This window comes from Carlito syrichta, unplaced genomic scaffold, assembly GCF_000164805.1.
Source record: "Carlito syrichta isolate Samal-C Ts95f unplaced genomic scaffold, Tarsius_syrichta-2.0.1 Scaffold313872, whole genome shotgun sequence".
NCBI lineage: Eukaryota > Metazoa > Chordata > Mammalia > Primates > Tarsiidae > Carlito > Carlito syrichta.
Window position 1 is genome coordinate 680,423 of NW_007257968.1, and position 25,586 is coordinate 706,008.

General features: G+C 44.4%; 2 protein-coding genes across 3 annotated transcripts in view; one reads left to right on the forward strand and one right to left on the reverse strand.

Moving 5' to 3' along the window:
• FANCI (Fanconi anemia complementation group I) overlaps nt 1–16,424 on the forward strand; it is an 89,545-nt gene extending 73,121 nt beyond the window's left edge. For both annotated transcript variants that reach the window (XM_008070619.2, XM_008070620.2), the window contains 12 exons: nt 598–714; nt 3,109–3,160; nt 4,117–4,244; nt 4,342–4,410; nt 4,589–4,682; nt 5,963–6,150; nt 8,246–8,299; nt 8,380–8,439; nt 12,359–12,442; nt 14,823–14,918; nt 15,209–15,316; nt 16,338–16,424. In XM_008070619.2, coding sequence (XP_008068810.1) covers nt 598–714; nt 3,109–3,160; nt 4,117–4,244; nt 4,342–4,410; nt 4,589–4,682; nt 5,963–6,150; nt 8,246–8,299; nt 8,380–8,439; nt 12,359–12,442; nt 14,823–14,918; nt 15,209–15,316; nt 16,338–16,418 — 1,131 coding nt within the window. In that variant the 3' untranslated portion in view covers nt 16,419–16,424. The remainder of the gene's footprint in view (nt 1–597; nt 715–3,108; nt 3,161–4,116; nt 4,245–4,341; nt 4,411–4,588; nt 4,683–5,962; nt 6,151–8,245; nt 8,300–8,379; nt 8,440–12,358; nt 12,443–14,822; nt 14,919–15,208; nt 15,317–16,337) is intronic.
• Nucleotides 16,265–25,586, reverse strand: part of POLG (DNA polymerase gamma, catalytic subunit) — an 18,912-nt gene continuing 9,590 nt past the window's right edge. Inside the window, exons 10-22 of the mRNA XM_008070617.1 lie at nt 24,659–24,779; nt 24,373–24,459; nt 23,982–24,089; nt 23,362–23,522; nt 22,620–22,673; nt 22,397–22,514; nt 21,809–21,944; nt 21,452–21,698; nt 19,950–20,072; nt 19,652–19,820; nt 19,304–19,512; nt 18,221–18,381; nt 16,265–16,766 (exon numbers count right to left, since the gene is read on the reverse strand). Coding sequence (XP_008068808.1) covers nt 16,690–16,766; nt 18,221–18,381; nt 19,304–19,512; nt 19,652–19,820; nt 19,950–20,072; nt 21,452–21,698; nt 21,809–21,944; nt 22,397–22,514; nt 22,620–22,673; nt 23,362–23,522; nt 23,982–24,089; nt 24,373–24,459; nt 24,659–24,779 — 1,771 coding nt within the window. The 3' untranslated portion in view covers nt 16,265–16,689. The remainder of the gene's footprint in view (nt 16,767–18,220; nt 18,382–19,303; nt 19,513–19,651; nt 19,821–19,949; nt 20,073–21,451; nt 21,699–21,808; nt 21,945–22,396; nt 22,515–22,619; nt 22,674–23,361; nt 23,523–23,981; nt 24,090–24,372; nt 24,460–24,658; nt 24,780–25,586) is intronic.

Below are 25,586 nucleotides of genomic sequence, written 5' to 3' on the forward strand. Positions count from 1 at the left end.
TCAAAAAATTCAGCCGGGCGTGGTAGCGCGCGCCTGTAGTTTTTGGCTACTCGGAAGGCTGAGGCGGAAGGATCGCCAGAGCCCAGCAGGTCGAGGCTGCGTTGGCCAGGAGCAGCCACTGCACTCCAGTCTGGGCGACGGAGTGAGACTCCAACTCAAAAAAAAAAAATAATAAATAAATAAATAAATAAATATATATATATATATATATATATATATATATATATGCTATTTCATTTATCAGTTGTGTATAAGGAATACTGGGTTTAGTACCTGGTTTAAGCCTCAGGTCAATGGATGGGCTCCAGGGAGCTATGAGCCACTAGAAATTGGGTGCACCATTCATTCCTAATATACATTTGGTAGGGGGATTGAAGGAAAGAGTCCATTTTCAAGAGCATTTTCAGAGAGGTTTATGGTCAAAAACAAGTTGGGAAACTATTGCTTAATTGAGGCTTATTTTCATATTTTGTCCTTTTGGAACTTGGTGGCTTTGAATTCTTTCTGTTCCTTTCTTAGGAATTTTTGACTAGGTGTCTATTTTCCCTGATAAGAACATGTCTGCTAATGTTTCTTTGTATACTTTTCCTTTCTCAGAGATCGTTGTTGAACTTACTTAGCAGCCAAGAGGAAGATTTTAATAGCAAAGAAGCCTTCCTCCTAGTCACTGTTCTTACCAGTTTGTCCAAGCTACTAGAGCCCTCCTCTCCTCAGGTACTAGTACTTCTTATTTAATCTCATTTAGCATCCCTCAGAAGGCAAAATTTATTGCATTGTAAAATATACCTAAGTGTCCTCTTAAAGTCTGGCTTATTTAAACTAATATATTTTTTTTAATGATATATTTACTCACGCACCTGAATTAATATAAGATCTATAAGATGTATCCTTTCCTACATAATGTTTCTGCCACAACATACTTAAATACAACCATACAGGGTAAGAATCTACTGCTTTTGCTCGGCCACTGTCGAGGTTAAACTAAACACCACAGAAAAAATACTGTGTTTATCTTTGTACTTTCAACCTTGTGTTTTTTCCCACTCTTGATGTTTCCCTTTCCTTTCTGAGGTGAAAGTTTGTTAATTATGAAGAAAGTAGCTGGCATTCAGCAGGCAGCTTCCTCAACTCAGTTACCTGGTATTGAGTTTAGGGCAAATTCAACAAAAGATGATGAAATAAGAAAATGTTACTGAGGTCCCAAAGCAGAAGCATCTCTGCAGAGATAGGCTGTATGTATATATGTGTAGGTATGCACATATAGATGTAGAATTTTGCACCCTTATGACCATTCACACACACATAGAAGAATAAGAGAAGGACCATATTTTGTGAGTCTGTTCCATTTAGGAGTAAGTTTCCTGATAAAGAGCATCCTTGGGAGTCCAGGACTATATATTCCTTCTGTGTCTACTTCCCCGGCTTAAGGAAGAGAAGTTGAATCCCTAGGGTACAGAGCTCCTTACATGAGCCCTGGCCTCAGGAAGATAGCAGCCTGGAAGTGTTACGGTGTTGGAACAATGAAAAGCAGACCTGATTTTGTGTTGTCCTGGTTCCAGGTTAGACCAAAGAAAGTCCCTTTTGCTACTCACTTCATCCCAGTTTCAAACAACTCACCCCACTTTTCTTTCAGCTTCGTTCTTTCATACTGCTATTTTTGCTGCAAAGAGGAAAGGGCTAGGAAATAAACATAATAGGGGCAGGGGAAAATAAATGAATTTGGAAAGGCTAAAAAATATATAGTAAAGAAATTTAACTTTTCACCACTTCTTCTTCCTTACTTCAAATAAGTTACTTAAAAAAATTTTAAATTTAATTTTGAATGGGTAATAAAATCCTTTGAAAAGCAGAGATTATCAGGCAGTTTGCAGTAAACGGTCTTCCCTGACCCATGACCTCTCTCTGTTCAGTTCCTTCTCTCCCCAAATAAGTAAACACCTTTCATTTCTTATGTGTCCTTTAAGAGTTTCCTTATTCCTGTCCAAGCAAATACGAATATAGATTTTTATTCCCAACTCTGTTCCTTTTCACACAAAACTTTGTTCTCTGTTCTGTTTATTTAACACTATTTTGAAAATCTTCTAATGCCAGTTCATAGAGCTTTCAGTTACCCTCTTAATTTATCCTTTTTTCCCAACAGATCAAAACTGAATTCTTTTTTTTTTTTTTGAGTTGGAGTCTCATTCTGTCGCCCAGACTGGAGTGCAGTGGCCACTCCCAGCCACCACAGCCTCGACCTGCTGGGTTCCGGTGATCCTTCCGCTTCAGCCTTCCAAGTAGCTGGAACTACAGGCGCGCACTACCACGCCCGGATAATTTTTGATTTATTGTAGAGATGAGGTCTCACCAAGTTGCCCAGGCGGGTCTCGAACCCGTGGGCTCAAGCAATTCACTCACCTCAGCCTCCCAAGGCATGGGATTACAGACTGAGCCACCAAGCCCGGCTAAAACTGAATTCTTATTAGTCATTTGTACTTAAGTATCACTGCATTTCAGCCCCTTTGTAGCTGAAAGCTTGTTGCAAAGAACTGCTGAAGCATAAAGTTGAGAGTGTCTGGTGATACAGACACTTGCTATCTCAAGACCTTAAGTCTCCTTCACCTAGCTAAGAAAATTCTCTCAGGTTTTGCCTCTTTTATTTCTCTTTTTTTCTGTCTTATAACCATTTTTGACCTCTTGCCTTCTAAAAGCTACTGTTCTTATGGTCTTTCTTTTCTACATGTTTCTTGATAGCCTAATATCCTTAAAGATGTATTAAGTGTGGAGAATGTGGGGGAACGAAAAGGAAAATAAAGAGTTTTAGCCCCAGAACACTGTGGTAGGGACAGAAGAAGCTAGGTGTGAGGACCCAGACCCCCAAAACCTTTGGCCCCTTTATGAAGGGCTAGAGACATTGAGAATGAAATCACATGCTATGAGAATAATATCATTAATTCTTAGAATTCTGGACTTATTTTTATATTCTTCATAGAATTCACTTGAGATCTAAGGACATATTTTGGCATGTGGTTTACTTAGATGTGGAATGGTCTAGGACTCTTCTGTTATAGCAACACCTTGATCTATCTGTGGCATGTTTCTTTAATAGCTGAATGATTTCTAATTTAGTTTCTACAGATGTTATCCTGGACATCTAAGATTTGCAAGGAAAACAGCCGGGGTAAGTTTCCTGCCATGTTTCCTAAATGCTTTATACAAAATCATCAAATAGCATTTAGAAAAGGGAAGGTATTCCCCATTACACATTCATCATAGTGGACAAAATGAAAAAGATACTTAATACCAATTACAAGCGTTAGCAAGAATGTAGAGCAGTTGGACCTCTCTTTCACTGCTAGGGGAGATATAAATTGGCATAACCACCCTAGAAAACTGTTCAGCAGTATCTAATTACTAAAATTAAACATATGCCTATGATCCAACAATTCTACTCCCAACAAAAAAATGTGGAAGAATTCTCATAGCACCACTGTTTTAATAAGTAAAAACAAACCTAAGTGTTATCAGCAGTAGAAAGGATAAAAGAATCATGGTATATTCACACAAAGGGATACTATACAACCAGTGAGAATAAATAAACTACGCCTGTACACACCAACATGGAAAGGATCTCACAAACATAATGCAGAACAAAAGAAGCCAGATGCAAGAAAGAGTACTTACTGTGTGATTTCATGTAGATAAAGTTCAAAATCAGACAAAAAAGTCTGTGATGTTAGGATAGCAATTTCCTTGGTGGAGCAAGTAAGGCAGGAGTACTGGTAACATACATGATCTGGATGCTAGTTACACAGTGATCATGACTAATGATGGGAAATATCTACCTTCTCTGGGCATTGTGGGAGCAGTGGTTGGAATATGTGCAACACTGGGATGCTGTGCCTAGGACATAGCAGACTACATGTTCTGGTTAGGCAGCCCCCCAACACACACACACACACACACACACACACACACACACCTGAAGGACCTGAGTGGGTTATAACTTATCTTTTAATTTGCTTTACACACACACACACACACACACACACACACACACACACACACACACACACCTCTGAAGGACCTGAGTGGGTTATAACTTATCTTTTAATTCGCTTTCCTTCCTAATTCTAGAGGATGCCTCATTTTGCAAGAGCTTGATGAACTTACTCTTTAGCCTGCATGTTTTGTATAAGAGTCCTGTCACTCTGCTCCGTGATGTGTCCCAGGATATCCATGGGCATCTGGGAGATATAGACCAGGTACTATAGTGAACCTTCAGCACAACACCTGGTATGGTGATGGAGGTCAAAAGGGCAAACTTACTATTATAGGTTTCACCTCTCTTTCCCTCCCCAGGATGTAGAAGTGGAGAAAACAAACCACTTTGCAATGGTGAATTTGAGAACAGCTGCCCCCACTATCTGTGTAAGTGTTGGTCCTGAGCCATGGGAAATGGCTCATTATTCCTTCCAATCTACCACATATGAGAAAATTGTAGTGACTTGTGTCCTAACACCTGTAACCCACCCATAGGTGGCCAATTGTTATTGTATTACCCAGCAGCTATGTGTAGTGAAGTACACCAGGCATTCTTTTCTTCCAGTTACTTGTTCTGAGTCAGGCTGAGAAGGTCCTAGAAGAAGTGGATTGGCTAATCACCAAGCTTAAGGGACAAGTGAGCCTAGAAACCCTATCAGGTAAGAGTTCAAGTGGTGTTCCAGGAATTATGACATAGCAAAGTCAGTCAAAATCCAAATTGGATTACTGCATGGAAGTAGAGCTCCTGAGCTAAATTTCTTTTTTGTTTTTGAGCTAGATTTCTGATGTGATGAAAGTAGTAGAACACAGTGTGGCCTACGACAGCATGATTTGCTCTGCATATTGAATGCTCATTTTCCATACAGACTTTCTAGTTAATGTATTTAGTTTATTTCTAAATCTCCTTTATTCTTTTTTGTTGTTGTTGAGTTGGAGTCTCACTTCACCCATGCTGGAGTGCAATAGCTTGCTTACAGCCACCACAGCCTCAACCTGCTGGGCTCAGGCAATCCTTCTAGCTCAGCCTTCCCAGTAGCTAGAACTACAGGCACATGCTACCACACCCAGCTAATTTTTTAAAAAATTTATTGTAGAGATGAGGTTTTGCCAAGTTGCCTAGACTGGTCTTGAGCCCCTGGGTTTAGGCAATCCTCTTGTCTCCACTTCCCAAAGTGTTGGGATTACGGGCATGAACCACCATGCCCAGATCCTTTACTCTTTTTTTTCCTTCTTATTTAAATTTTTTTTTTTTTGAGTTGGAGTCTCACTCTGTCGCCAGACTGGATTGCAGTGGCCGCTCCCAGCCACCGCAGTCTTGACCTGCTGGGTTCCAGCGATCCTTCCCCCTCAGCCTTCCAAGTAGCTGGAACTACAGGCACGTGCTACCACGCCTGGCTAATTTTTAATTTATTGTAGAGATGAGGTCTCGCCAAGTTGCCCAGGCAGGTCTCGAACCCGCGGGCTCAGGCAATCCACTCACCTCATCCTCCCAAAGGCGCGGGATTACAGGCTGAACCACTAAGCCCGGCTTAAATTTTTTATTTTAAAGATATGGGGTACAATTCAGGGTTAGGTATACAAATGTTCATTATGCAGGTACCCTTGTTGATGAGGTGTGTTCCCCTCTACCCCTGGCAGATTCCCACTATTGCCAATTATTTTCTTATAGTATTAGCAGTAGTTGTTCAAGGTCCGCTTATGAGTGAGAAAATGTGATACTCAGTTCTTTGTTTCTGTGATAGATCACTCAGTATTATAGACTCTGAGTCCATCCAAGTTGCTGTAAAGTTCATAATTTTGTCCTTTATGGCTGTGTGATATTCCATCATGTATATGTACCACATTTTTTTTATCCAGTCCTTTTTCAATCAGTTACATTACTCTTGATTAGAAAATAAGACCAGTTGGGTTTGAATGTGCCAATCTCATTTCCCTTCAGAAGATGCCTCTTCTCAGGCAACTGCACCAAATCATCCTGCTGAGAAAGCCATCATCATGCAACTGGGAACTCTGCTTACATTTTTCCACGAGCTGGTGCAGACAGCTTTGCCATCAGGCAGCTGTGTGGACAACTTGTTAAAGGACCTGTGCAAAATGTATACCATCCTTACAGCACTTGTCAGATATGTGAGTATCTAAGAGACAGGTTCACCTCTACCATTCTACCCCAAACCAGCCAGGAGATGAGGCTGGAGCAGCAGCTCACTGCTGCAGAAGACCCCTTAAATAGAGAGTTCTTACCTGTATCGTTGCAAGTCAAGGTTTCCTTGTAGTTTGGTCAGTAAGTGGCAGGCATCCTCACAGGTAAGGGAAGAACAATGTATTACATTGGCTTTTGGAGGCTCTTATTTCCTTGGCGTGTACAAGGGAGAAACCACAAAACACTGGAATTTGTATATAAAAAATTGTTTATTTATTCTTACACGTTTAAACTTCATTCACCTTCAAAGTACTCTGTTTGATGCAGTACACCTATCAAGACGCTTTTTCTACTGCTCAAAACAATTTTTGAACTTGTCTATTTGGATGCCTTTTAGTGCTTCTGCCATTTTTTGTTTCACCTTTTCCATATCGGTAAAACATTTCTCTTTGAGGACTTTGTCATCTGGAGAAACAAAGAAAAGTCACTCGGGGTGAGATCAGGTGAATAGGGAAAGTGGGGCACGGGGGTCTTGCCATTTTGGTCAAAAATTGCTGAACACTCAGCGTGGTATGATGAACACTCAGCACAGTGTCAGTAGGTGTGCTCCTAAATCGTAGAAAGAATCTCCCGCCAAAAAAATTCCGAACGTAGCCTCTCACAACAACACTAGCTGTTATACTGATAGTATAACACTTACCTAACAGGGGAAGTCTGTGCTACAAGGAACCTGCCCTCCAAAAGATAATTCTGGGGGTTTTGGAGTCCCCCTTGTATGTGGCACCTGATTGAGAGTGAATGCCTCTTTCAAGTGCCTTCTAATGTCTAAACTCTAGCTATAAGGCTGGGCACAGTGGCTCATGCTTATAATCCCAGCACTTTGAGAGGCCATGGTGAGAGGATTGCCTGAACTCGTGGGTTCGAGACCAGCCTGGGCAACTTGGCGAGACCTCATCTCTAAAATAAATTGGAAAAAATTAGCCAGACATGGTGGTGCATGCCTGTAGTTCCAGCTACTTGGAAGGCTGAAGCGGAAGGATCACCTGAGCCCAATAGGTCGAAGCTGCGGTGGTCGAGAGCATGCCATTGCCCTCTAGCCTGGGTGATAGAGTAAGACTCCAACTCAAAAAAAAAAAAACTATAACTATAGAATTTAATGAGTCCATATTGCACAAAATTTACACCATTTCTAACCAACCCAGACACTAAAGAGATGTTTATTTTTTCTTTCATTCCTTTAACAAGGAGGTGTTAAATGCCTTCCAGGTCAGGAACTAGGGTGGTCCACTAAGTTTCAATCTCAGCCAAGATTCTAGGATCAATTATTAAAGCAATGGATTGTGTCCACTTTGATAGTAGATGCTTCACTAGTTTTCTACCTCTGCATCACTTACCACTGCAACATCCTCCTATCAGTAACTTGCCTCATTATGTACATTAGGGGTGCCTCCTCCCCTCCCCTTAACTTTTAAAAAGAAGTATGAGATATACTGTGCTCTAATTGAGTTTAAGTTCATGTTTCTTAGTATCTGTTAACAAGAAACTCTTCTTGGTTTGTAATATTTTGGTCCTGAACAGATTTAGAGGGTGATAGGAACTAAGTAGTTTAGTGCTGATTCCAGCAGTAATCCATATTAAATACTTAGAAAGGCATAGATAATCCAAGACATATGGAGCGCTACCCCACAGTGTACCCAAACAGCAGTGTGGCTCTCTCTGAGTATGTACCTCTAATTACATTTTGTGACTGTTAAGTTGCTGTAATGGAAATACTAAGAGCCTCTTCACATTTTCAAAAGGAAAAACAGCCAAGTCTCTGGTTTTCTAGATGCAGCGACTATCAGCCTGAAGCGTTTGTAAAAAAATAAACTTAGCAAGTCAGAAACAAACCCTTCATTGTCTATTGTCAGGGAACCTTAGGAGCTAGAGGACAGGAAAAAGGAAGCCTTGTCTTGGCTTCTCTGTGAATTTTTCTTTTCCCTCTTCAGTCAGAATGATGAGTCACACTCCATAAGCTTACTGTAAGAGTCACCTGTAGTTTCATAGGATGGTCTGCTAAATCTAGGAATCTTTTGTTATTAGTATCTTCAGGTATGTCGGAGCTCTGGAGGAATTCCGAAAAATATGGAAAAGCTGGTGAGTTGAGAATGCCTTTCCTAGAAATGGGAGAAGCATTTTATTGCTGGTTACATTGGTTTCCTTCTTCTTTGTTGCAGGTGAAGTTGTCTGGTTCTCATCTGACTCCCTTGTGCTATTCTTTCATTTCTTATGTACAGGTAAGTGATTCAGAGGTAGTACCAAACAGATCTTCAAGAAAGGATTTCTTATGTACCTAGGGTACACTGGCCACCTGAACTGAGTGTATACGGTTTTCCCTGCTCACCATAAGCCAGGGGAACCCATCTGAGACAAAACCAAGGCTTGAGGACTTTGCAGCAAGAAGACCATTTTACTTACTTTGGAGAAAAAAAGCATATAATGTTTGCATGTGGAGCAAGGAAGAAACAAACATGCTTAGGTTCAATGATTTGGTTTATTTCTGAGTGGTTGAATGTCCATGCCATTGAGCATCCTTTGGGAGTAGTGAGTTAAGTAGCAGCAAGCACATGAAGAAGGTCTGAGGTCAGATGGCAAGGTGTTGTGTGTGTGATCACTTTCAGGGAGATGCAGAGGAATGTGGGCTTTTTGAGTGTCGTCTGGCCCTAAATACCATCAGATTCTTGCAGTACTTGACTCTCCTTTACTGTTTGCTTAAACCAGGTTTTTAACCTTACTGCTATTGACATGTTGGGCCAGATAATTCCTTGTTGTGGGGTCTGTTCTGTGCATTTTAAGATGTTTAGCAGCATCCCTAGCCTCTATATATCAGATGCCAGAAGCAACCCGTCCCCCCAACTTGTGACAACCAAAAATGTTTCCAGAAATTGCCAAATGTCCTTAAGGGGCAAAATCATCCCTGGATGGGAACCACTGGCTTAGACACAGAAAGTGGTAGGAGACCTGCTATCTCCTATGACCACTTGATCATGCAATAGACATATCACAGGGCTGTTATTGGTCTTTGAGGAACCAAAGAGAATGGGTCCACTGTTTCAATCTCAGACAGGATTCGAGAATTGATTGTTAAAGCAATGGATTGTGACCACTTTGACAGTGAAGCTTCACTTGTTTTCTGCCTCTGCATCACTTACAGGTACAACATCCTCCTATCAATAACTTGCCTCATTATGTGTATTAGGGGTGCCTCCTCTCCTCCCCTTCAGAATCAGTGGCCTATCATCTGGGTGTAGCTAAAGGAGTTCTAAGTACTGGGCTATTAGTTAAGGCTCTGTGTCATCTTGCCTTTGTACAAGCTTTGTGATCTGGGTCAGGCATGCATCATCCGTTTTCTGTGTCTAGCTAGATATAGTCTATAGCCAACTGTCATCAAGCTATTACTTCTGGTCCTCTCCTTTTATCTTGCCCAAATTCTTGCAAGAATGCTTTCACAAACCTCATGCTCATAAATTTTCATGTGTCAGACACATCTGTCAAACAAATCTTGTCTGTATATAGGCTATATCCTTCTAGTCCCATATTTGGGTTTTGAAGTTCCCCATCCCCAAGTCTTAATTATCCCAATAGGGCCACATTTTTTACATAATATCCTGTATAGACTGAGACAGCCCTCCCCAAAAAAAGGAAGTCAGAAAAATTTCTTGTCTTAGAGATTCATGTTATCCCTTAGTATATTAAAGGTGCTAAGAATTCCAACAATATAGTCAGTGGTAATTTTCCAGACCTATTCAAGAACATTTGCTTTTTTAAATAACAAATATTACTTTTTGGCAGAATAATGTTCCATAGAGTACAGTCTGGGAAACACTGCTGTTAGATAATATTTACTACCCTTGTTATGAACCAAAAGTCACTTTGTTAACTATTAGAACAGCTAACTCTGAGAGAACCCTTACCTTGTACCTGGTGTGTTAAACTCTTTTCATGCATCAGCTCACTCATCCTTGCTACGCTTTATTATCAGTAGTTATCCCCACATAAGCGATGAGAAAACATTAGAGAGGTTAATCAAAATGACAAGAACAGACCACTAGTAAAAGGCAGAACTGAGATTTGAACCTAGGTAGTTTGACTCCTAGGTAGTTTGACCCCATAGGGGTCCGCAATTTTTTTCTGTAAAGGGCCAGATAGTAAATGTTTTAGGCTTTGTGGGGCCATACAGTCTCTGTTAACACATACTCAACTTTGCCATTGTAACTAAAAGCAGCCATAGGCAATATATAGCAAATGAGTTCGACTGTGTTCCAATGAAACTTTGTTCTCAAAAACAGGCAGTGGGCAAGATACATACTATAGGCTATAGTTTGCGAACTCCTGTTTTAAAATCATACTTGATATATGTTGACATGTAAAGTGCTGGAGGGTTTTGGATTTTTGTATTTCTGACTCCTTTCATGCATTTTCTTTTGTAAATCACCAGGTACCTCCTAGATTGCTATTCTTTTTCACTCATTACACAAAAGCCAGTTTCGTTTATTCCCTGGGCATTTTCCCCTTTCCCCATTCATATTTGACTTAAAGCCCTGCAAACAAGTCAGCTGATCTTCAGGCAAACATTTTTCTGTCTTTGTGAGTTGTACTTAATGAGCGCCCCAGGCAACATGGTTCCATTAACTGCTGTCTAGAAATAAGAATTGCATTTGCCACATCTTTCAGAGAGCTGTTTTTCTCTTATAACCTTGTTTTTTCCCCACCACCTTACATATCAGTGGTAAAAAAGGAAAATCATTGCTCCAAAACCCTTAGCAGCTTGCCCAGAATGTACACCTTTAAAAGATGCTTCTCTGCCTGGGCAACTTGGCGAGACCTCATCTCTACAATAAATCAAAAATGAGCCAGGCGTGGTAGCGCATGTCTGTAGTTCCAGCTACTTGGAAGGCTGAGGCGGAAGGATCGCTGGAGCCCAGCAGGTCGAGGCTGCAGTGGCCGGGAGCGGTCACTGCACTCTAATCTGGGCAACAGAGTGAGACTCCAACTAAAAAAAAAAAAAAACAAAACTTGCTTCTCTTCTGGCTCTTGTCTTAGTTCTACCTGAAATCAGTTGGAATGGGCAATGGACAAGGTTGATTTAGGGGAATTCAGCAAGGTTTCATCTTGGACACCATCCCTGGAATGATGGTTTACTTCCACTTGGTTCGGTGGTGTCTGCTTCCCTGCTCCCCGTCCCTTAATAGGGCTTTACTTTCTACTGTCTCCTATCCTGCTTTCCAGGACCAAAATTAGATTTCCTCATACCAGCCCCTCTGGAATCTCCACTGTTTCTTATTTTCTAGAACATAACATATGGAACAAGCCTCCTTTCTCTCATGGTAAAGTGGTAAGGCTTCTCTGCATTTTCAGGTCGCTGTTTTTGTATTCTTTTATTTGTCCTCATAAAGCATGGCATGTTCCTTTCCCAAGAAGTATAGCACTCTCTTTGAGGTTGAAAAAAATAATAATAACTTCCTGTGTTTTATGTACCTTACACTTGGGTGGTTTTTCTCCCCAGTCTCTTCTGACTCAAGTCTTGATTCTCTTTTGCCTTTTCAGAATCCTATATATATTTTTTGGTTCCTTTTCTTTATTAGTTCTTCCTTTCTTTCTGGGAGCTCTTTATTACCCAGTAATTTACAACACAGAGAAGGGTTCCTATGACCCTTTAAACCCTCTTTGAGCATAACCACATTGCACAGAAAACATATCTGGTGATTACCTGTAAAAGGGAAGATCTGCAGGCCCCTGCAACTGCCTCTTCAGCTTCCTCTCCCTTACAGAAACTTTTTAGCCAAGTGGCTGAAATAGAAATGTCTATTCCTGCTATCACCGTGACAGTCCCATTTTAACAATCTTTTACTAGCTTACCAGCCCCTTGGCTGACCCGATATAGTAATGGTTGGTCCTGCCTTCAACTACCATGTACTAGCTCCAAGAGCAACAGATTGTAAACTTCCCAACAATTTTTTTAAAAAGGAAAATATCTGAGGGTTATAAAGTATCACAGTTTTTTCCATCTTCTGTCATCTACTGCACAGATAATCCTGTTTACCCAGATGTGGTCTCCATAGTCTACCGTAATTACCTTCTAGGAAAACTATCACTAGCCTGCTAGCTCTACAGAAAAATCTTCAGGAATGAAAGAATTTGTTTCTATTTCTTTAGAATAAGAAGAGTAAGAGCCTGAAATATACAGGAGAGAAGAAAAAGGAGAAAACTGCTGCTGCTGCTGCTACTGCTACAGCCATGGTAAGCTGCTGATGCTGATCATTAAAATATGGTTGGTGGCCGGGCAGGGTGGCTCATGCCTATAATCCCAGCACTTTGGGAGGTGGAGGTGAGAGGTTTGCCTGAGTCCAGGGCTGGAGACCAATCTGGGCAACATGGCAAGACGTCAGTCATCTCTACAATAAATTAAAAAAAATTAGCCAGGCAAGGTGGCACATGGCTGTAGTCCCAGCTACTTGTAAGGCTGAGGCGGAAGGATCACCTGAGACCAGCAGGTTGAGGCTGCAGTGGTTATGAGCATGACTACTGCACTCTAGCCTGGGCAACAGAGTGAGACTTCGACTTAAAAAACAAAAAAAATGGTTGGTGAACCTTGAAAACATATAAAGGGAAAGAAGCCAGTAATAAAAAGACTACATGTTGTTGGAGTCCATTGATATGAAATGTCCAGAATAGGCATGACTAAAAAGGCAGAGTAGATTAGTTTTGCTTGGAACTAGGTGGATTGGGGGAGGGAGAGACTGGGATGATAGCTAGAAAGGGTATGGAATTTCTTTTGGGGGTGAAAATTTTATAAAATTAATTGTGGTGATGGCTATACTACCCTGCAACTATTAAAAAACAAAAACAAAACAAAAAACCCACTGAACTGCTTACACATTTTAAGTGGATAAATTGTATGGTATGTGATTTATATCTCTAGAAAGCTGTTACCAAAAAGTGTGTGTGTGTGTGTGTGTGTGTGTGTGTGTGTGTGTGTGTGTGTTATATGGCTGTTTCTCAGCTTGGGGATTTTATGATCAGATGGAACACCTTATTTTCCCTCTGAACCAAAAAAACATGTTTTATTCAGGAAGCACCAGAAAATCTTGAGTTGAAATAAAAATATTGGAATAGCTTAGGATACCCATTTGGAAAAAATTCTTTTTAGGAAAAGTTAGTGACTGTAAAAGGTACTCCCTAAAAGATATGCAATAGGATGCAGGAAAGTAGGTACCTAATGCATTGTTGGCAAAGGTAAAAATTAGTATACCCTCTCAAGGAGACAGTTGGCAATAATTACTAAATTCTAGGAGATACACATTCATACTCTGATGTAACAAATTTCACTTTTAGGATATAAAGGCTTGCATGCAGGATGGTCCTAGCAACGTTGTTTAGAAGAATAAACCATTGGACTGGGCTTGGTGGCTCAGCCTGTAATCCCAGCACTTTGAGAGGCTGAGGCAAGTGGATTGCCTGAGCCCACGGGTTCGAGACCAGCCCGGGCAACTTGGCAAGACTTTGTCTCTACAATAAATCAAAAATTAGGCATGGTAGCACGCGCCTGTAGTTCCAACTACTTGGAAGGCTGAGGTGGAAGGATCACCAGAGCCCAGCAGGTCAACACTGGGGTGGCTGTGAGTGTGCCACTGCACTCCAGCCTGGGTGACAGAGTGAGATTTCAATTAAAAAAAAAAGTGAAATATTGGAAACGAAACTAGCTATTACTAGATGGCTGACTAAATAGGTTATAGTACATTTATAATGGAGAATAAGACATGAAAAAAATACAAATATAAGTGTTTAGCTATATAGAATTATTTCCAAGATAATGTTTTAAAAAACATAATAACAGGCCGGGCTCAGTGGCTTAGCCTATAATCCCAGCACTTTGGGAGGCTGAGGCGAGTGGATTGCCTGAGCCCACAGGTTTAAGATCAGCCCGGGCAACGTGGCAAGACCTCGTCTCTACAATAAATCAAAACTTAGCTGGATGTAGTAGCACACACCTCTAGTGCTGGCTACTTGGAAGTCTGAGGTGGAAGGATCACCGGAGCCCAGCAGGTCGAGGCTACGGTGGCTGGGAGCATGCCACTGCACTCCAGTCTGGGCGACAGAATGAGACTCCAACTTAAAAAAAAAAAAAAAAAGAACAATGTGTACAGTGTCCTTAATTGTGAGTTTTAAATATATATAAACACACACACATTTGGAAGGCTCTAAGTTATAATTCAAGTTGGGGGCGGGGAGATACATAATCCTAGCAGTGAAAATTCATGTGCAGACTAGAAAAAAGAAATAGAGCTAGCACCAGAGTAGGTTCTTTGAGAATATCAAGTCGGAGAAGCAACTAAATTTCTGCAAATGATCCTGCCCTTCTCAATCAGTCTCTAGGTAACAGTAAATACATAGGAATTATAAATGGAAAGAATCTGTGCAATAATCTCTTGGCGTTTGGGGTTCTTTGAGATTGGACTACCAAAAGCTGTAGATGACTGGTATAGAAAAGTAAAGTCGTGTTTGACTGAGACAGACTAGTTTTCCCCTAAGCCATATACAGCTCTGCTAGTGACAGCTTTAGAGCAAAACTTTAAAACCATTGCACCAGAAATTTAAGTCTTATCTTCTTTGCCCTTAGGCCAGAGTTCTTCGGGAAACCAAGCCGATCCCTAACCTCATCTTTGCCATTGAACAGTATGAAAAATTTCTCATCCACCTTTCTAAAAGGTCCAAGGTAAACATTGTTATTTGCTTCCATTTCCATGTTCCCTCTTGGGGGATCTGGCAAACTGAAGCAGCACAACTGCAGTGGGGAAAAAAATTAAACTGCAATCCATTTCTGCTTGCTATTCCTCACCTGATGGCCTGAATCCCAACGTGTAGAAGAAATAGGTTAAGTGGGTGTGTGCTTGCTTTAAGTAGAAACTGCAAGGTTTGTCAGAGTTTTAAACTAAAAGTGGTTTAAGCTGTTCTGGCAGGACCTAAGAGTAGGAAGGTCCTCCCATGCTTACAATCCTGTCACAGGTGAACCTGATGCAGCACATGAAGCTCAGCACCTCACGAGACTTCAAGATCAAAGGAAACATCCTCGACATGGTTCTTCGAGATGATGGGGAGGATGAAAATGAAGAGGTCAGTGCCTACTTCTGCCTAGAGCACAGGAGGTCCCGGCCACTCTTCCTAGCTGGTTGTTAATAGCTTATCTGGGAATGGCCACAGATCAGTGGAAAGGCAACAACCAACAGACCGGGAAAGGGCTAAAAAGGTGATCAGGCAAAGGTGACAGCTAAGGACTCTCAGTAGAAGGGTTATATATTTTGGACCACACAAAATCCTATGAAGTTGCCCAGACTTGTATACATTTTTGGTAGACATTTCCAGGAAAGAGGATGGTGGCAAAACTGTCTTGCTGTGGGTCCTCTCCCTATTATCTTTTAAACCACTGGACAATGATCAGCTATAGCAATAGCAGTTTGGCTCAGAAACTAGTTCTTTTATCATGCCCTCATTCAAAATAGGACTGCTCTCATGAGTTTGGGTAAGGCGTCCTTCAATTCATGGATTTTTCATCCCTTTCTCCTTTGGTGTATTCCTCTCCTTTTAGTTTTACTAGTTACAGTACCACATCCCCATCCCTGCAGCATCTTTGAAGCAGAGCCCAAAGATTTGTGTTTCCTTCTCCCACCTAAAATTTCATCACCTTAGGTTTGTCTAAGTAGCAAATCAGTGGCCTGTTCCCATTTCAAAACTGGATGTTTATGTATACATAAAATGCCCTGAATTTTTGGCATCTCAAAAATTTTGAACCTGCCTTTAGATTATCACATTCCAGGCCCTAATGCACCTGGCTCCATCCACTCCCTTTACCTACTTGGCATCTGAGTTCAGGAGGGCCACATGGCATTTTGATGCCTAAGGCTCTTTCTCTATCATCTTGTCCCATGAGTTTCCTCAGTGTGGCATAAGTTTTAAGGGAAGCAGTTGGCACTACTGCTACTCTACTGTGACAGCCTCCCCTTCCTCTTCAGTTTAATTACCTAGAGTGTGAAAGGGGGAAAGCATGACTAACACAGACCTTGATGAGAAGATAAAGGGTTTTTATTTCCACTGCGCTGATTTTTCACATTAGAGCATTACTTCTCTCCCCTTCTAGGGTACTGCATCAGAGCACGGGGGACAGAATAAAGAACCAGCCAAGAAGAAAAGAAAAAAAGAAATGAAATGCCTGAGTTAATGTGAACTTTGGGGCTTCTGCTTCCTTTTTACCCATTAAGCAACAATGCCCCTTGTCCTATATCCCGCACCAACGTTGGCATCTTGGTTCTAAGCCCACTGATTCCAGTTGCACCTTCAGTTAGAAGGAATCTTCTTGGCAGGCCCTGCTATTGAAAAATGGCTGGTCTTAGGCAAGCCATTTTGCAAAAGCACAGCTGAAAGCCTGAGTTTGGAAGCCTGCAGCGCCCCATGAAGCTCCACAGGAGCAAATACAGAGCCTCCAGGCAGAACTATGGTCCAGGCTGGCTTCGTTTTTCCAAGGAGCCTTTGGTGAGTTCAATTATCTGGTAAATATCCAGTGCTTCACCTGAAAGATAGTGCAAATCGGTTAGGACGCCTCCTCAAGAAATGTAACTGGGAGCTCAGAAGTGAGAAAAGGAGCTTATTAATGTTGAGGTCAAAAAAGCAGGGTGAAAGAATTAAGAATTGCCAGGGATGGCAATGTTACAAGTTAGGAGAGTCCGTTTTCTTTTTGTAAAGTTTGACTTAGATATATTTTAAACAGAAAATAAGACTCCTGATATACTCGTTTGGCATTTAAAGCAGTTATTTAAAAACCTACGAATGCACTTTGACTTTGTACTTTGACATTCACAATAAATCCTCTTTAAACACTTTGGTGTGGTTGAAGGAAAAGAGGAATATAGGCATTCAGAGCTCTGCTGTCTTCCTTCATTTACTATGAGCAGCTTTCTAGAAACAGACTTCCATTTGTAATCTGAACACTGGGTTTGCTTTGGACTTACAAATGAGAACAGCCTAAATTATAGCATAAATTGAGTGGATTCCCTAGAGTCTCAAGCTTCCTGTTGTTCAAGACCACTTTCTAGTACACCTCACATCCCATGTACAAGGGGGAACCCAAAAAAACCCAAAATTTGTTTATTTATTTATTTTTTCTTTCTTTCTTTCTGTTTTTTTGAGTCGGAGTCTCACCCTGTCGCCCAGACTGGAGAGCAGTGGCCACTCCCGGCCACCGCAGCCTCGATCTGCTGGGCTCCGGTGATCCTTCCGCCTCAGCCTTCCGAGTAGCCAGAATTACAGGCATGCACTACCACGCCCAGCTGATTTTTTGATTTATTGTAGAGATGAGGTCTCACTGCCCAGGCGGGTCTCGAACCCTCGGGCTCAGGCAAACCACTCACCTCAGCCTCCCAAAGGCGCGGGATTACAGGCTGAGCCACGGAGCCTGGCTCAAAATTTGTTTGTTAAAAAATTGTATATTTATCCTTACATGTTTAAACCTCAGTCACCTCCAGAGTACTCTCCGTTTTGATGCAATACACCTATCAAAAACAGTTTTTCCCCTGCTCAAAACAGTTTTGGAACACATTGATTTTGATGCCTTTTAGTGTTTCTGCCAGTCTTTGTTGCACCTCTTCCACATCAGCAAAACATTTCCCCGTGAGGACTTTTTTCATTCAGAAAACAAAAAGAAGTTGCTTGGGGGAGAGATCCGGTGAATGGGGAGGGTGGGCACAGGGGTCCTGCCATTTTGGGTCAAAAACTGCTGCACATTCAGCATGATGTGGGTAGGGGCTTCATCATGGCGGAAGAGCCAGTCACCTGTTTACAACTTGAGATGTTTCTTCCACATATTGTAACACAACCTTCCCAAAACTTTCAGATAAAAACTTTGGTTGACTATTTGATCCAGAGGAACAAATTCCAAGTGTACTACAAGGGGCCTGCCCTCCAAAAGATAATTTGGGTTTTTTGGGTCCCCCTACATATATTGAGGAACAAATGTGTTATACTCACCCTGGGGAATCCCATATCTCCTTTCCATCCCAGTTGGGTTGGAGGGGGTTTTACAATCCATGGTCACTTCCTTCCTGAGGCACTGGTCAATATCGACTGCACTGAAAAAGGCGACTGACTGGGGCAAGTCATTCAGACCCAGCTTGTAGGCAAACATGCACCTGAAAGAGACCCAGTCTCCTCTCACAGTCACGCCCTGCTGTGAGCACAGACTCATCACTCGAGAAAAATGACCCCACGTCCCTTAGAGCAGGGCCTCCCCTGGACCAACCCCCTCTGTTCACTACTCCAAGAAAGCCAAGGAGCCCTCCATCCAGTCTAACCTCCCAATGAGATACTGAAATGCAATTATGGGCTCAATACACACTTTTTTTCCAGTTTGGTACACTTTATTGATATAAGAAATTATTGGGCCAGAGTTTGATGAATAAATGAGGACTTTTTGTTAGCTTTGTTAAGCATAACCCCAGGAGATGATTAAGAGGGCAATGGCAACAATGTGTTGAATATGGTAAACATTTGTTATTTACCCATTAATCAGGATAGATCATGGTTCCCAAACTGGTTCTGAGTGGCAGATCAACATGGAACGGTAATATCATTTAATTCATCCATATGTACTAGGAATTTTACTACAAGAAAATACAACTCAATATATAAAATATATAAGATATTTTAAAAAACACATTTGAGTTTTCCCATTAACAAACTTTTGGCGCTTAAAAACATCTCAATTTTCTGTGAATTGAGAAAGTCTTGTCATTTGATTTTCAAAACAGGTGTGTTCTCAGGGGAGTATAGTTTGAATACTACCCTTTGGAACAACTCCCTTGATCTCACTACTACCTCAGTGATTTTGTCTCGGTATGTGACACTTTCAAACCCAAAAAATCTTTTTTAAAAATCAAGACCAGTCTTTTTAGAACTTCTATAAATTTTTAAAAATTAGAAATAAAAGCTGAAACATTTATTTCTGGGGAGATGAAAACTCAAAACTATTCAGCCTGGCCCAAGGAGCTCTCACCCAAAGCCTGCACAGGAGCATGACATGGCTGAGCTGGAAAGGCCATGGGCCCTGCATACCTGGTCAGGAGGTTGGTGATCTGCAGGGCCAAGGCAGCGCGGTAGCGGTCTTCCTCCCGTACCAGGTAGCGAACCTCATCGTGGATGCTGATGCAGAAGCGCCCATCTATGGCAAACTCCTCAAACAGCCACTTCATGGCCACAAGCATGAGGTGTAAGTAGTCAACAGCAGAGCTCTGTACCACCCAGTTCACACGGCTGGTCATAAACTGGGGAGGGAAGGTGGGTACAGGTGAGGGGGGCTCTGCTACATACCAGTTAACTCTGGGGAAGGGAATAGTCTTTGAGCCCCAGGAGAAGCTCCTCCCTGTGCCCCCTTCTCCCCATGCACCAAAGGTAGCAAGATACCTCCCCCTGCACAGCTGAGGGCTCCAGGGCTCGGCTGATGCGGCAGCCCAGCACCGGGGTACATGGTGTGTCAGACGTAGCAATGCTCTCCAGCTTATTGAACATTTCTGACTCCGTGCCTCCCATCCACGCTCGTTCAGCAACCACTTCCCATTTCTTCCAGCGTGACCTACGGTACCAGGAACAAAGAGATAGCAGGCTTTGTCTTTCAGCCTCTCGAAGCTAAAGAGCAGCATCCCAGCTCTACTGGGGCCAGCCCAGACTCCTCCCCTCCATTCTTAACACAGAAGGTTCTCACTTCCTTGAAGCTTCTCTCTGGATCTTGCGTAGATCCTGTAGGGAAACCCAGCCATCCTCAATCCTGTCCACGGAGAGGTCCAACTCTCTCACCAGCCACTCGCCCTCGCTGGACAGCCGATACCTGGGGGCAGTGTCACCACCATCATTCCTGTGGGAGTGCCTCCTTTGTGCCACGCCTAGGCCAGGAGTGTTCACACACCACTTCACTCATCTTCAAAAACCACCCTGGCATCATGCCTGTCCCCTGAAGGCTTTTCTTCAGAGAAGGAAAGAAACAAAGTCAGGCTAAGTAACTTGCCAGGGTCCCAGAGCTAGGAAGAGGTACAGCCCAGGTTTTTGTGGCCCACAGGCTTTTGTGTTGGACAGAGATTTCAATACAAGAGCCATCAGTATTCTTACTGTCCTAATGTCCTAGACACTGAATTGCCCAGTGACCAACAGGGGCCTTTTATTCATGAGACAACCAGAGCCATCCAGATCTGAAGGGATGGCAGTGGGAACAAGCTACCCCTTAAAGGTGTGAGAGCATTTGGAGCAGCAGAAAACAGGAGAAGATACAGCCAGACCTGGCTTACCTTTCTCAATTCCCACTGCCCCAGACAACCAGCTTCAGTCGAACCTGCAGACATCACCAGGCTTGTCCCCTACAGGCTCCAGAGACATGTCACTCAACTGCAAAGAAGCACCAGGGCTTTCCCACCATTTGTGCCTGCAGTTCAAATGCTTTGTGATGTCTGCAAAGGTGTTCACAACTAAGGATCCACCGCCTTTCTCTAAACTGCTCTTGCTTCCACCAGCACTCACTGCCCACAGTACAAACCTCACCCAATCTCACCTCATCTACCTACAAAGTGCAGCTATCCACTCTTGGACAATATTTGGCTCCCCTTTCCTGCACTATACCATTTATCACTCAACTTTCACACGTTCATGAAGAAGTGAGTTTCCACAATTAGCTAATTAAATGTGATCACTATATTATACCTAAGGAAGCTGTTAATGTACCTCTCCTCCCTCACACTTCAGGAACCCTCCAAGGAGCCTGCTAAGGTCCTGAGCACACGTTACGTAGTGCTATCAGCAGAGGAAAACTTGAGAGCTAGACTAGTAAGCAGGACACCTGGTAAGGCTTTCTCCTATACCAAAATCAATCCACACACTGCACTTTCCCTTAGTGCCCTCCTGTTAACTCTTGTCTTATACCCATCTATTCCACTTGCTCTTATTCCCTGTAAGCATTTGAGTTTGCAACCCCTACATTAGTGTTTACGCTGCATAATCAGAGCTGTTGACGCACTACCTTGGTGACAATATACCAAAAGCATAGCTTTACTTCTCTGAGGAAGATCTAAGGCTGACTATAAAGCAAGCAATCCAAGGACAAATCATTCTGGAGCTAGGTAACAGGTGAGGGCTCTGGTAATGGGCAAGAGATGGAACAGGTGGCAGTAAAGCAGCCTGAGGTCCTGGGTGTTAAGGGGATGGGAAGGGGACCCTTACCGGCGGAGGCCCTTGGTAATGGCATACATCTGCTGGGCCTTCTCGGCTGCTTCCTGCCGTGTGAGCCGGTGGTTGAACTGCATTAGTAGGCGCTCAGCAAAGGGCTGCCCAGCGCCGTAGATGCGACCGTAGTTGAAGACTTTGGCGTGCTCACGGCTGATGCCCACAGTGGTGGCTGTCTTACTGTGTAGATCAGTGCCCCTGCTCTTCCTGCCCTGCAGTGTCATCCACCCGAAGGCTGTGCAGCCTGAAGGACAAGCAGGAGTGGGAAAGAAAGCTCAGAAACATTCTGCCTAACCACCTGGGCACTGAGTGGGGGCCGTACCCATGCTTGCCCCAGCCCTGGATCATGCTCACCATGCATGCCAGCAAAGTGGGCATCTCCAAGCACAGCTGCAATCCACAGCTCCTGGGAGTCTACATCAGCTCCCACAAGGACATAGCCAGGTGGGGCCTGTACCATGGCTTTCAACTCACTGCCTACTCGGTCAGGCTGCAGGAAGAATGAGATACACAAGTGAGACTCCTACCCTCTCCTGGAGGCAGAGTTGACTAAGAAAGTGCTAGCACATTCCTGAGGGTATGGCTTTAGAGAATACCGGATGGCACTGGTCCAAACTCCACAGGTGCAGAGATGGCCGCCTATCAGCAATGGGGTAACAGGTAAGGAATCTGTACTCTATGCCTGGCCCTGTGCCTACATGGCCCTATCTAAACTCCACGATGGCTATGGCTATTAAGCCTGTCTGGCCAGGACCAGGTACCTGGAACACATTTGCTGAAGGGATACAACAGCCATGAAGCTAGATTTGAACTAGAGTCCTGCCTAACCCAAATTTTAGGTCCCTTTTCATGTTCCTCAATAACTCCCAAAAGGAACTTTGAGAACCCAGTTTCTAGAGACCCAGGAGAGGGTGTAGGGGCCATAGGTGAGAAGCCACGTACCCGGGCATTGCTGGCAGTGAGCCATGTGGGCTCCACAGCCCGGCGGGTGATGGTGCCGGCAGTCACCACCTGGGGCAGGATGGCCCCATAGCGGCCTTCCTCCTCATAGCTGGGGTGCCTGGTGAGGTGCAGGGAGAGGGGGAATGAGTCAGAGCAGCTTGCTTTGGTCCTAGAACCCACACCCCACTCAGCTCTATCCCCACAACCATTCAGCAGGCCATACCTGGTCACAGCACGGGGAAGAGCCGACCTGGGCAGCCACACCACCATCTGAGAGCTGTGGAGACAGACAGGCTGAGGCAGAATCCACATCCCCCAGTCCCACAGCCCTCACCTGCCCAGGTCCAGGGCTGCTGCGCCCCCTTGTTGCCAGCCTAACTTGACTCAGGGTAAGCCCTGGTTCAGTCAAGGACTGGGACCCTCTGATATACCAACCGGGAGCATAAGCCATCTGGGAACAAGCCAGTCATCTGAGGCAGCTCTGCTCCTCTCCCAGGGTACCCGTGAAGTACTCCTTCCACCACTGCCTCCTCCCTCACGCAGGCTTCCCATCATGCACTCTCTTCACAGGAATGTGCTGATGGCCACAACCTTGAAAGTGACCTTCAAGACCAATCCATTTGCCATTCCCAGACTACAAGACCTAGCTCCCAGCCCCCATCAAGACTTATGGACCACCAGCCAGTCCTCCACGATTCTCAGCCGTATCCCATGGCTCCAGCAGTTACACCAAGGGGTTCTGTTAGAGCTGGGAGGAGCTGCCATGGTCCTACAGTACCATTCTCATTACATTAGGGAAACCAAAGCTGGAGAGGGAAAGAAACTTGTCCAAGGCACCAGGGCCACAAGCGGGCAGGCCTCGAGACCATAGCTATGGGTGGGAAGAGGGAGAAAGGAGTCCCAAATGGTAGAAATCTGACCAGGGGTACAGACAGGCCCATCTCTGCCCTCCCATGATGGCCCACCTGATACGTTTATGAGCATTCCTCCAAAAAGAAATCATTTTGTTGATTTCCAGGGCACGGGGTCCACTGGCTCCTCCTGGGCCAGCCTGCAGGGTGCCATCTTCCATCTTGGGCAGGAAGTCCTTGGCAAAGGGGCTGCCCACATTACAGCTGTTACCGTCCTAGAGACAGCAAAGGGAGCAGAAGCTGAAGGCAGGTGGCAGACCCCTGAACCAACGTGGGTCCCTGTGCTTTTCCCAACACTGAGCCCAGAACCTCAAGCAGTCTGGAGCAAATCCCTGAGTGCATCTCACTCATACACACACAGGAAGGCACTAAGACACAGACACAAGCAAACCTGGCTTCCTTTATGATAACAACCCACCTATCAAGTATCACATATGGTGCCAGACACTTGACATGCCTCATGTTATTTAATTCTACCACCCATACCCCTCATCACCCAATTTTCAGAACAAAAACTCAGAGAGAGAACAATATATGCCTGAAATCACACTGTCCCACTACTACTGTCACTCCCACAAAAAGGACAGTCTGGGATTTGGGCTACCCTGGAGGCCTGCTCTGGGTCTTGAGCACAGTAGGGCACCACAGGTCAGGCTGTGAACCAGAACACACACCTTGTGGGGCAGCTTGAAAAACCAGCAGCCAGGGATATTCACATCGTTGTAAGGTCCATTGCCATGGTGATAGGTGGGCTGGCTGGCCTTGGTGCCAGCAGTGGCAGTCTGTGGGGGCCACACACCTAGATCAGGCCCTGTTCCAGCACCTGCATTCAGCAAGGGCCATGGGGTAGGGGTGGGAAAAGGGCCTGAAACTGTGAACAGGTAAGCTGATAAACAACAGGATGGCCATGAGGTCTCAAGCTTCCTCCTTGGCCTCCTACATGTGGGGCTACCCAGCCCCCCAGGAACCAGGAAACTCACTGGTGGGAGAATAGCTATGTGGGCAAGAGGAAGCACCTACCACCCAACACCCACCCAGATATCCCTGAGCAGGCACACTGCTCACCAGAGCTGGAAGCTGACCCGGCACTGCATCTCGCAAGTTCTCCATCTTGGCCTCAGTCTCTACTTCAGAGTAGCCCAGTTCTTCCACCTGGATGGACCCAGGGACCAAGCGAATGAAGCAGAGGACTGGGTGGGCCAAACCTGCCAACCCCTCCCTGCAGGGTATTCAGACAGCCCAGATCAGTCTTGGATGAGCAACCAGTGCCAGCCTCCCACCCCAAAAGGGCCCCTTCCCTGGGAGGAGCAGACTCCCCTCCCCAGAGCTTGGGGTCAGAGCCTGCCCTCACCGTCTGCCACATGGTACTACTGTCAGTGAGCAGGAACTCTTCGGCCAGGCCTGCCTCCTGGGGCTCCAACTGCTGCTTCCCCTGTTCAAGACAGTGCTTCCTGTACAGGGACTCGATGGCTCTGGGCAGAGAACAGCAGCATCAGCCTCTGATTACTGGAAGCCTGCTCGCTGGGGGCCTTCCACAGTTCCCTGTCTTTAGTCCTCAGAATCAGCTCTGAGACAGAAGTAGACAGCGCTTTCCCTGGTTGTTAGACAGGGGATGACAAACCAAAAATGGCATAGCACACCGGTGGTAGCCTGGGCTCAAGATCTGGTCTGACTTAAATCCAAGTTCCTTTTACGCCAGAGTTGCTGTCTCCTTGAGAGAAGCTCAGAGCACAGCATGGGAAGTCAGGGCTGAGGGCCCAGCCCCAAGCTGGCTCCCAACTGCTCCCGCACCCTTGGGCTCAAAGCAGCAAGAGGGATCTAGCCCCTTTCGTCTGAAGGCCCCCACAAGGGACTCAGGTTGCCCTGCAGAGCCAGGAATCTTAATTCTGGGCCACTGCAAGCGCCATGGCTTCTCTCCAACACCTGCTGACCAAAAGCTCAGGGTTTCTGAACTCAGACAAGTCAGCTGACTTCCCTAGGCCTTGGTCATCTACGAAATGGGGATAACCATCGTATCTCATGGGGCTGTTTGGGGAACAAACGAGGGAAACACCCAAAAACAAAAAGTTTACTAACAAAGTGCTGGCCCATAACTGGCACTAATGTTATACTCAAAAAAAGGAGCCGGGCTCGGTGGCTCAGCCTGTAATCCCGCGCCTTTGGGAGGCTGAGGTGAGTGGATTGCCTGAGCCTGCGGGTTCGAGACCTGCCTGGGCAGCGAGACCTCATCTCTACAATAAATCAAAAAATCAGCCGGGTGTGGTAGCGCATGCCTGTAA